The sequence below is a fragment of the Malania oleifera genome, chromosome 11, assembly GCF_029873635.1.
Source record: "Malania oleifera isolate guangnan ecotype guangnan chromosome 11, ASM2987363v1, whole genome shotgun sequence".
NCBI lineage: Eukaryota > Viridiplantae > Streptophyta > Magnoliopsida > Santalales > Ximeniaceae > Malania > Malania oleifera.
This window is the reverse complement of record NC_080427.1, coordinates 2,940,564-2,955,295: the sequence shown is the minus strand read 5'-3', so window position 1 is coordinate 2,955,295 and position 14,732 is coordinate 2,940,564. Positions and strand designations below refer to the sequence as shown.

Genomic DNA, 14,732 nt, shown 5'->3' with positions numbered 1-14,732 from the left:
GTGATAAAAATATTTTAAAAATATATATGGGTAGTTTTGGGGACATTTTTGAAATATTTATGGATAGTTATAGGAATTTTTTTTTGAAATATTTATGAATAATTATATAAATAGCAAAAGTATTGGAAGGTTTTTGAAATATTTATGAATAAGTATAGAGATATTTTGGAATGTTAAAAATTAAATCATGAAAGTGGCTACCTAGGGATAAAGATGGAAAACGAAATTATGATATTCTCTATGTAAGTATTATAAATGTATAAATAAAAAATTTAAATTTCCATTTTCGACCCCAATTTTAAATTGGGGCAGAGACAGGGGGAAGGGACAAAAGAGTAAAAGGAGTGGAGAAACCGCCGTGGCGTCGTAATCTCCGCCAGACCACAGGTTTTTTTAGGGCAAACCACAGAAATTTCGAGAAGATTGACACGCCATCGCGCCCCCACTTAACTTTCTCTCCTACCCGTCTCCGCGATAAAGATCCACAACTCTTGCTTCCGCTTCTACTGTCCTGTCCTGTCCTGGTTTTTTGACCCTCCTCTTAGCGCATCTCCTGCCCCGGATCTTTCTCTCACAAGAAATTTTCAGTCTCTTCACAACCATGTCTTGCTACAAGGGCAAATACCATGGTAAATCACTCTTTGTTCTCCCCATTCTCTGCCTTTTTGCTGGATTGTTAATATGATTCTGTTGAATAACGTGATCTGGTGTTTATTGACTTAGATCATGTCGATTGATGTGTTATGTTTTGTTGTTTGTGTATGATTTTGATATTCTTGTCTTAGATCTGAGCCGTCTGCTTTTAAATCAGTTTTTTTTTTTTTTTTTTTTGCGCGTATCCTTGGATGAACTTTATTTGACTTTTTGTTGATCTGCCTGCTTTTTTAATTACTTCAGTAGTCCTTTTTTGTGATAATTGAATGACATTTGCAATCTGCGTGATGCCTCTTATCTGTGATGTTTTCCCATCTCCAGCTGGTTTTTTCCTTCCTTTACTGTTTTCCCGTCTCCAGTTGGTTTTTTCCTTCTTTTACTATAGTAACTATAGTAGGATCATATACCTAAATCTATAGCGTCTGCAGTTTCTTCATCTTTTTGCTGCATAAATGTTGCCTTGCGCAGTTCCACTGTTCTCATCGATTAACAAAACCTAAAGCTTCTGAATTGGCTTGCACTCGTATTCTTGAAACATTTACTTTGCCCTTATAATCAGCCTTAAAGAAGTTGCAAGTTCACGAACAAAGTACAAAAATTTTCTTGCTTGGTTCCTTGTAATGGATTAAGTTTGTCATATATACTGTGTTCATTTTGAGTTATACTACTATAATGTTATCACTGGCCATTTGAGTGTTCATGGTTGGCACTTGTCATACCAACATATATGCCAGAGGAAATACCTCTGCACCAATGTCCATGAGACAATCCCTGGCCTCGGCTTATGGATATGTATTGTATGGAGTGATCTATTAAGAACTGCCTATCGTTAAATATTTTGTTATATTTGTTTCTTCATTGTTTTATCTTCAATCCATTTAGAGGAATTTTATTATTGAATATGTATATTTTTTTTCTATTCTCTGTCTTTGAATTCACTTGTTGATTTCCTTAGGATATTTTAGATTATGCATGAGGTATGAAAAAGATTCATACTATGGGAAAAGAGAAAGGGAAAGGGAAGGGAATGAGGGGGGGAGGGGTTGGAATTTAATTATGCTTTCTTTTGGGAGTTCTATTTTTAGGATGTGAAGGGATCAAAGGATTTCTCATCCCTTTGAATTTGCTAAAAATTCAAACTCCAAAACTTTTTCTGGGGGTGGGGATTCAGATTGCAGAGGGACCATAAGAGTAAATGGGTGTTTGGTAAAATTAAGTGTTAAGTTTTGAACACTAAATTCAAGTATGATTTTGTGAACCAGGTCTAAATTGAATTTGAATTGGTCACTAAATTTAAAATTTAAATTATTTTAACAATTTGGTATCTAATATTTGAACGTATTGTTTTTCAATTTTAACCTTCCCTACTTTCAAGAGCATAAATATCTAATCTCTAATATTTAGTATTGTGAAGGGGATTCTCCCTATGGCGTCTTCTTTCAAAAATGCCAAATTAATCCCTATAACTACTCGTGATTATTCCAATGTACTCCTTTAACTACTCATAATTATTCCAAATTATCTTTATAATTATGTCAAATTTATTCCTATAATTACTCATAATTATCCCAAAATATCCTTATAATTATCTACAACTATCCCAAAATGACATTATCATATGTAATTATTTGTTATTTTTTTATAATTTTTAAAGTTTTAAAAAATGGAGAGCCATGGAGCACACATATAGTGCATGCCCATGCTAGTATTTGATAAAATTAATAAGTAATTACATAAGGTAAAGTTTTTAATTTAACAAGAAGTAATATTTTCTTGTCCTATATTTAAATAAAAATTATAAATAAAAATCATATAATTTATTGTTGTGCAAAATAAAATTTATTATTTTTTGGGTAATGAGTTTTTTGTCACTTCCAATTTATATAAGGGATGATATTGAAAAAGAAACCTTTCAATCGGAATCTAACATGTTTTGATGTTTCGAATACTTTGATGTCTAATTGATTCATTTTTTTTTTTTTTCATTCTTTTTGTATGGTCATAAAACATCCAAACAAGGAGAGTGTAGCCTCCCCATCCTTCCTTTCCTTCCCCTTGTATTTAATTCCTTTCAAAACCACATCCATTTTCTTCCTTTCGTGCTCCCAAACCTTGTGTCAATGTATGCCATTTATTTTATTACATCTACAGTCTTGCTATTTGTTTTTGTATTTTTTGAATTGTATGAACTTTCTAATTGTCGTTTTTTAAGCTTAATTTATCACTTTCCAAACACTATCCTCTTTGTTGGGTTTGTTTTTTATCAGCTGTCAGTCAATATTTGAAATTAAAATTAGGATCTATTTTGACTTTTGGACTCGTTCATTTTGTTTCCGTGGTCTTATGTTTATGTTGTCTACAAAAATTGATGCATAATGAATTTTAAGCACATTACAGATGAGCTCGTTGCCAATGCTGCCTACATTGGCTCACCTGGAAAGGGTATTCTTGCTGCTGATGAGTCAACTGGCACAATTGGCAAGCGTTTGTCTAGCATCAATGTTGAAAATGTTGAGTCAAACAGGCGAGCTTTGCGTGAGCTCCTTTTCTGTACTCCTGGTGCCCTTCAATATCTAAGTGGAGTGATTCTCTTCGAGGAAACTCTCTATCAGAAGACTGCTTCAGGTATATTATATGACTCTTTTTTATATGTTATGCTTTATGTTGGGAATTTGGTTAATTTATAGCTTAAAACAAATCTCTGAATTTGTTGCTATTGTTTAGTAGATTGTGAAGTCTTTTGATTATTATAAAAAGCATGGAAAATTTTTTCATGGTAACCTAAAAATTAGAAAGCCTATCTCTTATTAATGCACTTACATCATCCTTCACTGTAATTTTATGGTTGTTCCCGACTCAAGTACATTTTGGTGCTCGATTTATATTTTACAGGTAAGCCGTTTGTTGAAGTTCTGAATGAGGGTGGAGTCCTTCCTGGAATCAAAGTTGACAAGGGAACTGTTGAGCTTCCTGGGACTAATGGCGAAACAACCACTCAGGGTCTTGACGGCCTTGCCCAACGTTGCCAGGAGTACTACAAGGCTGGGGCTCGTTTTGCCAAATGGCGTGCTGTGCTTAAGATTGGCCTTAATGAGCCATCGGAACTGGCCATCCATGAAAATGCCAATGGTTTAGCCCGATATGCCATTATCTGCCAGCAGAATGGTCTGGTGCCCATAGTTGAGCCTGAGATTCTAGTTGATGGTCCTCATGATATTGATCGTTGTGCGGACGTGACAGAGCGTGTTCTTGCTGCTTGCTACAAAGCACTCAATGACCACCATGTTCTGCTCGAGGGAACTCTGCTGAAGCCCAACATGGTGACCCCCGGATCAGAAGCAAAAAAGGTTGCACCAGAGGTGATTGCTGAGTACACTGTTCGAGCATTGCAGCGAACCATGCCTGCTGCAGTACCTGCTGTGGTATTTTTGTCTGGTGGGCAGAGCGAGGAGGAAGCTACTCTCAACCTCAATGCCATGAACAAACTCCAGGTAAAGAGGCCATGGAGACTCTCATTCTCCTTTGGACGTGCACTCCAGCAGAGTACTCTCAAGTCCTGGGCAGGAAAAGAGGAAAATGTGGGGAAGGCTCGGGCTGCATTCCTGGCAAGGTGCAAGGCAAACTCAGAGGCAACACTTGGGACTTACAAGGGTGGCGCTGCCCTAAGCGAGGGTGCTTCAGAGAGCCTTCATGTGAAGGATTACAAGTACTGATTTCAAGTTTTGGGTTTCTGTTTGTGTTTTTCGTTTCGAGTGAGTGCGCATGCAAGGAAGACAGGAATATATCCTATTCTCGGGAGTAGGGTTGAGGCGTCGGCCTGTTTTCTATTTAAGTTTTTTGTTTTTGGTCATCCTTTTTAGTTGGTAAAACGGTAGTTTTGACCAAATAAGCTCTGATGGGTGAATTATTTTAGCAGCATTGGCGAATGGTTTTTTCCCATCGGAGACGCGCGCTCTTGCTCTTGCTTTCAGTTGAATTTTATTTAGATTCCAAATAACAGAAATATATGCATGCCTTGAACTCATAAATGTGCGTGCCTATATTTAAAAATTAATAATAAAACTCTCTTCTTTTCTTACTTGTCAGTAAAAAAATCGCTCACAATTTATTATTATATTGCCCTCGCAATAAAATGGATCAAATTGGCCTTACTCCATCATGCAAGCAGCAGCCCAGTTAAATCATTCTCTGCTTGCCCAGGTAAAATATTTCAGCCCCGCTACAGTAAGGTACCTCGGCCTTCTATTTTGTTTTGTTTTGATTCTTTATTTTAATTTATTTGTTGCGTGTTCATCAAGTGTCTCTTGAACAGTTATTAGTAAATCAATTTGTGCATATTACCTAGTGGCTCTAGGCATTTTATATGTGTTTTTGAGGTCCCTTAGGGCCTTAATGTGGTGATTTAGGCCCTCATTCAGGTTAAAGCTAGCCCATTTTAGGCCTGCATAGCCTCTTGAGTGCTCCTAACGACTTTGAGGAGAAAGGAAGTAAATTTTACTGCCCCTATGGAAACTTTGGGGATTTTTGTTTTTTAAGAGGAGCCCTAGCTTCCTTTTGCCTACAAATAAGGGGAGGAAGCTAGGGCAGAGGACATAAGAGTGGGGAAGTGAGAGAGGTAAAAGACACACAATAAAGAAGAGATAAGGCAGAAAATAAGAGAGAACAGTAAGGAGAGATAAGGGCGAGGCTTGCACGTCTACAACCCTACAGAGAGAAAAGGGAGCTCATGACTCAAAACCTAGAAAGAAAAGAGAGGAGCAGACACGAAAAATACTATAGAGAAAACAAGAATACAACGATAGGAGGAGTGAAAGGAAGAGGTCCAAGGGTATACACAACACGTAGAAATAAGGAAGGGGTTAGGCAAAAAAATAGCAATTGAAAATCACATTAGCTATAGGCAAGAGGGCTTGGGTTAGGTGCAACAACAACTGCTGCAAGTCGCACTAGCTTTAGGTGAGAGGGTTAGAGTTAGGTACAACAATAGTGTTAGCTTTACCGTGATCCCAAGAGGGGGGGTGAATTGGTATTTTTAAAATTTATCTCCTAGGTATTCCTCATAACAGCAGTATGTTCACAAGCCTATGGTTAATCTAGTGCAAATGATGTAAATATACCAGAATTTAAATAAAGCAGTTTAGACAATCACACAAGCACCAGAAAGCAGTAAAGAAAGGATGACACGCAAATATGTTATCGAGATTCGGCCAACTACCTACATCCCCGCCTTGGCTAACCAGCACAAGGATTATCACAATAACTTGCTCACTTAAACGGGTGGAGCGGCACCTATACAAACTAGGTCAAATTACCACAGGGTTGATCTCAACCTTTACACCAATCCTTATCGGGCTGGATTACCGCCCCCTCAGGCCACGCCTGGAATCTCTCAGGTATACAATCAAACGGTACAATATATGAGTGCTTTCACGTAAAGCAGATTTGTACCACAAATGCGCACAAACACATACACCACAGATGATTTAATAATGTAAGCTCAATGTGGTCTAAACAGTTTAACTCTTAAAGATATTTTCTATCAATGTAGTGAGTACGTGAGAGTATCAATAATAATTCATGTATTCAATCAAACATGTTTACACATACCACCAAGCAAGCCTCAAGAATATCAATCAGAGAATATCTCAATCACACAAATGTGTATATGCTTGGATTGCAAAATAGATAATCTTTGTTTTCGGCAAATGATATAAATACTTGTATAAATATTACCACAAAGATTAGTGTAACAAGCACAAATATCTTTTCATAAATAGTTCAATAAATTCCACAAGATATTTGAGTAAGATTGAAATATGTTTTTGCAAGCCAAAAACAAATATAAACTTCCAAAGATATTGCAATGATAATGTAACACTCGGAAGTTTACCACAAGTCTTCTTAGGGTAGACTTATTAGCAAAGCCTCTTAAGAGAACTTAGGTTATGCTCTAGAGAGAAAAATCGATTCAACCACTTCAAACAATGAGAGCAAAACTTATTAGAATATAGACTCAAAGCACTTACAAATGATTTTGAACTTGAAGAAGTAAGCTAGAGTGTTTTTAGGAAAGGTATGAGCAAATGGGAATCAAAAGAAAGTATTTTTGCTTGAGAGAGATTTTCTTAATCCTTTTTGTTAATCAATGTTTAATCCACCAAATGAAAGAGTATATATAGACATACTGAAAATTTTGACTGTTGGGGACCTATTAGGGATTGTTAGAAAAGATTAATGACATTTAAATCAATTTAATCCTGTTTAAAACATTTAACCACGGTAAAAAAATAAGAGCAACCTGAGAGGTCCGGTCGACCAGAAATGGTTCGATCGACCAAGACTTAAATGGCTCGGTCGACCAGGGAACTTTTGAACTGAAAGGCTAAGTCGACTGGAGAGGGAGATTTCCCAAAATTCTGAGTTTTGGTCGACCAAGGCATTTTGAATTGCCTGGTTTGGTCGACCAGACCGCTGGAAATTCTCCCGAGAACCCTTGATCAACCAGGTAGTTGTAGTACAAAAGTTCTCGGTCGACCAGATGGTCAACTGTTGACCCTGGAGGGTTTCGGTCGACCAGGGCCTTTTGAACTACAAGTTTCAGTCGACCAAGTGGTCAATCTTTGACCCAAAGGAGCTTCGGTCGACCAGGCCCTTTTGAACTTCCTTTGCTGGTCGACCAGGTGGTCAAACTTTGACCTAGGATGTCTTCGATCGATTAGGCCAAAATGAACTGGCTTGGCTGGTCGATCGAAAGTGCATCGTGTGTGCATTTCGGTCCGATTTTGAAACAAACAAGCCCTATTCAAGTGTCTAACAAATATATGTGAAAGTGTGAGTGTTCTAGAGGCACTTGGGGTCTAATTTGAAAAGACCAAAAAAGTCCGGTGTCGGTCGATCGAAGGGTACACCCTAAGGTCTTTCTATGGTCATTTTCTCATTCATGGTTTGTTTAAGCTTACAAAATAAATCATGTATGTGATGTGTGTGCTTATTACAAACCGATTACCCTAATTACTATTACAGACAAATTTCACTAAAATTATTACAATTAAGAGCATGAGTTTGTCTTCAAGCTTTGAGCTTTCACGTGCCATTGATGATATGCTAGTATGAACCTGCACATAAACTAGATATTTATTAAATACAATCATATTTGTCATTATCAAAACTAGGGCGTGACCTATAAGGTCAACAAATAGCAGTTGCCAATTGCAACAACTTCAAGAGAGAGGGTTGGTGTTGACCTACACAAAACTAAGGATTTAGGTTACGAGGTAGATAGAAAGAGGAGAATGGCTGTAAGTAGTCAGGAGTGGCTTAGAGTTTTGCATAAGTGGTAGTTGATGTCGATCCATATAGGTACCAAGCCTTTTCTATGGAGGAGTTTTTAGGCTCACCATAGTTGGGGAGGATAGTCGCTAAGTCACAAGAAGGGTTGGATAGCAAACGAAGCAACAACAGATGCCTGTAGGGGAGATGGAGGCTAAGGTTTCATTGGAGGCTAAGGTTTCTAATAAAACCCTAGCCATGCATGAGGTGGGAGAACAAAAGCATGCACTCCAAGTGAGTTCTCTAAAAGAACCTTAAATCGGGTGGCTAGTCTCATGAATCAACCTACCAATTGTCTTTTTTTTTTCCACATATATTTGCCTTTTTACATAATTATCCCTACTAATTTTTGTTGTCCTTTTATTATGTTACTTATATTTTTTATTCCATTTTTGTCTAAAAAAATAGGGGAAATAAACTAATGGTGCATGGCTTTTCTTGATTAATATCAACAGATTCTTTACACTATAGATAATTTTTTGTTTGACCTTGCAAATATGATATGTTGACTTTATGAGTCAAATCCCGTTTTGATTAGGACAAATCACTTTGTATCTTACCTGTGCACTGAGCATTTGAACATGATTACTTTTAGCATGCACGGATGGTAAGGATACGATGGAAGTCATAAGGAACTCAATGCTCACATCACAGGATGACATTTGAAGAGTAAAAGGAATGAAGACTGAATTTATCAATTGTAATTGAGTTACATTTTTGGGTCTGTAATAATGCATTGCATGCATGATAGGATTTAATGCTCAAAGGTTATAGATTGACCATTAGGTTCTAAAACCCTTCAAATTAAAATGTCATATCTTATATACATAAGGTTGAAAAGGTTTAAGGAACTAAACAGGGCAAAATCTTTAAGTTTAAAGAGCCCCGGTCGATCAACCCATGCATATTCAAAATGCCTCGATCGACCGGATTTATTATCTGGCATTATTTTTAAAGAGCCCTGGCCGACTGATCAAAAATTGAACGTATCTTCCACGGTCGCCCGACCCTTAAACACAACCCCTCTTAGCATACTTGGCTAACCGATCTTAATGACCTAAACATACCTCAGCCGACCGAACCTACAACGATTTAGAAAATCGCCTCTTGGCACAGCCAATTGGCCTTATACTCGGCCAATCGACCCTTTTGGGTTGGTATTGAATTTCTTCTTGGTTAGCCGACTGACCCTTATGTCTATCAACCGACCCTCTTGGGTTTCCAAGTTTCTCTATGCTAATCAGGGTTAATTTTTAATTAAACATTTTCTAAAATTCCCCCCTGTGTCCCTAACAGTCAAAATTCTTGGGAATTCTATATATACCCTATTATTAGTTCAGATTAGCAATTTGATTAGCAAAAAATTCTCTTCGAATTCTCTCATTGCTTACATACTTTAATTTTCAAGCATATCATATACTCTCTCTTTCGTTCTTTCTTGTTAAAATTATTTTAAGAAGAGAGCATTATCTTCATATTCTTCATTTGCAAACCAATTGCAACTTGGAGTGTTCTTGATTTTCATAGTTGTGGGCTTACTCATATATCATTGTTAAAAACTCATACTCTCAAATATCCATTTACTTTGAAAATCTTTCTTAAGAGTTAGCTTTGGAACTTTTCCCATATTATTTCTTATTAATAAATATTGTTGGGAAAATCTCATCTTAGCTTGTGAGTCTTTTTTGCATTTTCATTGCAAGACTCAAGAGCTCAACTTGTGCTTGGGGTAAAAATATTTTTGTGAGCTATATCTAACATCTCCTACACTTCATCTAGAAAATAATTTTTGGAGATATTATTTCAAGCATTAGATCTTTGAAAAGTTCTTAATATAAAATTTATTTTAACTCAAAAATCATTATCTCTTACATATTTTTTTTGAGAGATATATTTACATAGACTCTATTGAGCATAAATCTTTTTCATACAAGAGTGCATTGGTTATATTGTAGTACATATCAGCTTAGTATAGAAGCACTTGTGAAAGTAAGGTGTAGCCTCAAGAGGGGGATTGAATTGGGTTTTAAAAGTTTCTTTTAACTCCTTTTATAGATTCTCAACTTATTGTAAGTTTAGTACTCAAACAAGAATAATTTGATTTACAATATCAACTAGAAATCAATATTCACTTTTAAAACTTTAAGAATGAGTAAATCAACTTGATCTTGCAGTAATTTCAATTAACACCCAACCAATAAATTGATTAAATCAACAAAAACCAATGATTCACAATGTAATGCTTTCAGCTTTTGAATAATTCAATCCTCTCAACAAGATAACAAAAACAAGATTCACACTAAAGAATGAATTCAGCAAAACTTCCAAGATTCAGCGATTTAGTAACTCAAAGTAGAGTTTGATAAAAAGCCCTATTTTAATGAAGCACAATTGAAAATTTCAACACTCTTCCGAAACTCAGATTTTAAATAAACTTTCAATTAAGTCTTGGGTGTTAATCAATCAACATACTCCCATATGGTTTTCACAATAAGTATTGATCAACCAACGTACTCCCTTTTGGTTTCCACAATCCCAAAGTCAAATTAATTTTTGGTTTATTCAATATCCAATCCACACAATTTATAGAATTGAAATAAACAACCACGCAGTTATATATGTGCAGAAAGTAAAGAGAGTTTAGGGAAAGAGAGCGGGACTGAGTTTTTTATGAGGTTCGATACCCAGCATACGTCCTCGCCTTAGGCAAGACCACCTAAGGATTCAACTATAGTGTTCTTTTATGGGCAGAACAAACCATTATGATCCCTCCTTTAGGGTGGAGCCCCATCTCCAAGTGATACCCCACACTTGGTACAATGATTAAACCAACCTTGAACCATCAAAAACTACAAGAGTAATAAGAAATAATTTGGTGTACAATGACACTCTCAAAAGAGTATATTAGTACAATTGAAATCTATATACTTCAATCAAAATCACAATATAGAAAGATGAAGCTCAAGTATATATATCACTGGGGTTCTTTCTTAAGTTGAATAACTCAATAAAAATGCAATGATCTGTGAGTTTTTCTCAGCAAAATCACAGCAAGTGATTCAACATGAGTATAGGCAAGGTAGCTTTGAAGAGTAGAAAGAATTTGATTGATTTGCGGCTTGTAGGTTGTTGGTGTATTTGATCCTTGGGTTTAATCATGTATTTATAGAGTTTAAAGGGTATTTTTTGTATTGCCCAAGTTGCTTGGAGTATTCCCTAAGTTTTCACAAAGTTTGGTAGCCAAGAAATCACTTTTGGAAAGTTTCCTAACTGTTAAAATTTGAATTTCGAAGGTTCAGGCGCCAGAACTCAAGGGGTTAGTTGCCTGAACTTTAAATTCAACATATTTTTGAAGTCAGTATAGGGTCAAGCGCCTGAGGTTACAAGGATCAAGCGCCTGAAGTGATTCTGTCTTCTGTTCAATTGCCTGAACAGACAAGGTCAGCCGCCTAATAGCTTTGACCACCTTTTAGTATTGTGGTTATAACTTTTTCTATACAACTCCAAATTAGACGTTTTTGGTATCAACAGAAATCTAAGAGAAAATACCACAGTTTTTATGTTGAACACTTTTTGTGATAAAGAGGTTTTGATAGAGAAAAATACACATCAATGCGGATATAAAAAACATAACAGAACTTGGAAAAATCCTGTTTTGGTGCTTTTCATTCCAAAAATAATTTTAACGTTTTTGAAATAAATTTTGACCTTCTAAAAATATTTTTGAAGTATTTTAAAAGGTATTTAGGTCCAAATAATTAATTTAAGAGTTTCATGAATCCATATTGAAATTACTTTAAGTACTTACATAAAAACTTCTTAAGACTTTGACATTCGATCTAAGCACTCAAGTCTTCATGTTTTTCCATCTCTTGAGTTTATCTTGACTTCCAACTTCAATTCACTTTAAGTTTCATCAAATCATCTTTGAATCCATGCTTTAATAGTATAAACTTTATGAGATCTTCTTTCTTTGCAGTATAAGATTTCAATAATCCTTGTGTGCACTTGACCATGTATTCACATACTTGAATCCTGAAGTATCATCACTTAACCAAATATGTTAAGTTCCTCTGATTTGTTATCATCAAAACAAGATTTTAAACCTTATAAAACCAACAATCTCCTTCTTTTTGATGATGACAAACAAGGAGCAAAAATGAGTAAACCTTAAAAAAGGTTCCTTCTTACAATAAAGCATCAACTTTACAATATTTGCAATATCAAGATCAATATGATCAATTTCAATATCATTCTCGTATATCAAGATTGGTTTAATATCACATCATGTCATAATTCAAGATCAATTATCATGCTCATATACATCATTTCATAGTTGAGCCAATATACATGCTTAGGTATGTCATGCTAGTGTCATGCTTAATTTTTGCCCAAAAATTCTCTCCCTTTTGACATCAATCAAAAAGAGTAAGATATCATGAAAAATATATAAATGCTAAGGTAAAGAGAAATCATAAGCAAAAGTATATATCGAGTGAAGGCACAAAACAGAAACTGTGCATTCATCATGTATAAAAAGATAGACAATAAGTCCCCAAAATAACATGATAAAATACAAACGATTTTATATCAGATTTTTCAGTAATTTCCATAAGTCATGATATCATTACATAAAAAATCTAACTCCTCTTGAATGAAATGTATTTCATATCCAATAATTTTATAATTTCATTCATGAAGTATAAACTATGTATTCATGAAAGTGTCAAGATTATCAATCATGCTTTTGAATTTATCATGCCATGCTCATGCTCAATTTGCTTACATTCAGTTTTTCTAAATTTTCTCCCCCTTTTTATATCAACAAAATAAAAATAAGTCGAAAGAAATATTATGCAAACGTACTAAGGACAAAAAATAAAAATAAAAAAATCCACATTTAGATCACAATAACAAGGTCCATAAGTTAGCATATATTTTAATCAAAACATGGTCATCCACTATTCATTATGCCAAATATATATATATATATACAACATAATTCAACATCGGCATGTGAACTTAAGATGGTCAAGAGAAAACAAATAAAAGAACTAACCACAACAAAATAATATTTCAACCCAGCTTAGTGTTTAGTTTCACAAAATATATATGCATATTGCATTACCAGTAGATTTGTATGCTCATGCTCATGCTTTCTTCAAACACTTATCCTTTTTCTTATTTGAAATTCTTATGCAATAAACTTAATTTGTTTCAGATTTTCTTTCTTTTTGATTCCAGATAATTCTTTTGCATATGAATACCAAAATTTATATGACTTTTCAAATCTCAATACTTTTTAAGTTAAGCCTTGTACAAGCCAAGCTTTCTTGATTTGTGGCCAACAATGCCATTTTTGTATTCATTTGTTTCAATGTTATAGTCGTCAATAAGCTCATAAACTATTCTTTAAGATTCTCCTTTTCAACTAGTTCAATATTCATGAATTAAATTGGATTAAGTAGCTTTCTATATATTGAACACAGAAAAATTTTCTTCTTATCATTGAATTGGCTATCTTGAATCTTATAGGCTATGGAGGCACCTCTTTTCATTTTAGTATAGATTTAACTTTCTTAATTTCTAAAAAGGGAATGACTAATCCTAATATCTTTGGAGTCCTTAGTTTGTGAACTGGGCTTTTTATCTAGGTACCCATACTTTCTTGGGTCCGGATGATTTAATAAGAGTTGATTCTTTTATTCTCCAAACTTGTCTGATTTTTGCACCCTTTCTTTTAATGGACATTCAAACTTAATGTGTCCTTTCTCCTTACATAGAAAACATGTGGTGTGAGTGTAAGAATTTGAGGAGGTGCTAGCATAGTCTTTGGAAGCTTTTGCAAAGTACCCCATGTAGAGGTTCTTTTTCCTTATATTCTTAACTTCATTGAATCCTATGCCTTCTTTATTTAAGGACATTCTTTGTGCGTCAATCATTTTATCAAGATTTTATTTTCCTCTAGTGAAGTTGTAAATTATTTTATTTTGATCCTCAATTTTCTTTTCAAGGCAAAGTATTTCTAAATTTTTAATTCCTTTGCAGTTAGCTTACAGCCTTATTGGTTCTTTAGTCATCTGGTTTATTTTGCTTTTAAGTCCATCAATGACTAGGTCTTTTTCTTTTTCAATCGAAGCTTGAGATCTTAAATCTTCTAGTTCTTTCATCATCTTTTCATTCTTGCTTTCTAATCTCTTGATTTTTAGATCCTTCTCTTTTAGCAATATTTTTAGATTCTAATTCTTTTATCACAACTTCATTCTTATTTTTTGATGAAGTATATCGTTAGTTATGTTAACTAAAATCTTATAAGCTTTGAATAATTCACGTTGTAGTTTTTCATAAGATGACATACTCTCATCATTGAATTCATTAGATGAATCATCACTATAATCATTAAATGATTTGGATGAGGAGCTTTATTCTTCATCATCGTCCCATGCCATAAAGCAAGCAACCTTTTGGTCACTTGATTCATTATCTGAACTACTTGTACCATTATTATCTCATATAGTTCATTGCCTTTTTCTTTTTCTTTTTGAAATCTTTCTTAAGTTGTGGGCAATCTGATTTTATGTGTCCAACTTTCTTACAATTATAACATGTTGGAAGTTCAGCTTTGTTTTCTTCTTATTGATTTCCTTTTCTTCATCTTCATCTGATTTTGAGTTTTGGATTTTTCTTGTAAATTTATTCTTTGTTTTAAGAATTTTTGTAAGTTTCTTGGTTATGAAAGCTATTTCATT

The 14,732-nt window shown here is 34.6% G+C and overlaps 1 protein-coding gene across 1 annotated transcript; it reads left to right on the top strand.

Moving 5' to 3' along the window:
* The first annotated feature begins 355 nt into the window (after window positions 1-355).
* LOC131167959 (fructose-bisphosphate aldolase 1, cytoplasmic) lies at window positions 356-4,732 on the top strand. Its single transcript, XM_058127059.1, has 3 exons — window positions 356-629; window positions 3,052-3,279; window positions 3,547-4,732. Exons 1-3 carry the CDS (start codon window positions 602-604, stop codon window positions 4,365-4,367), a joined length of 1,077 nt encoding a protein of 358 aa, XP_057983042.1. The 5' UTR covers window positions 356-601; the 3' UTR covers window positions 4,368-4,732.
* Window positions 4,733-14,732: the final 10,000 nt, after the last annotated feature.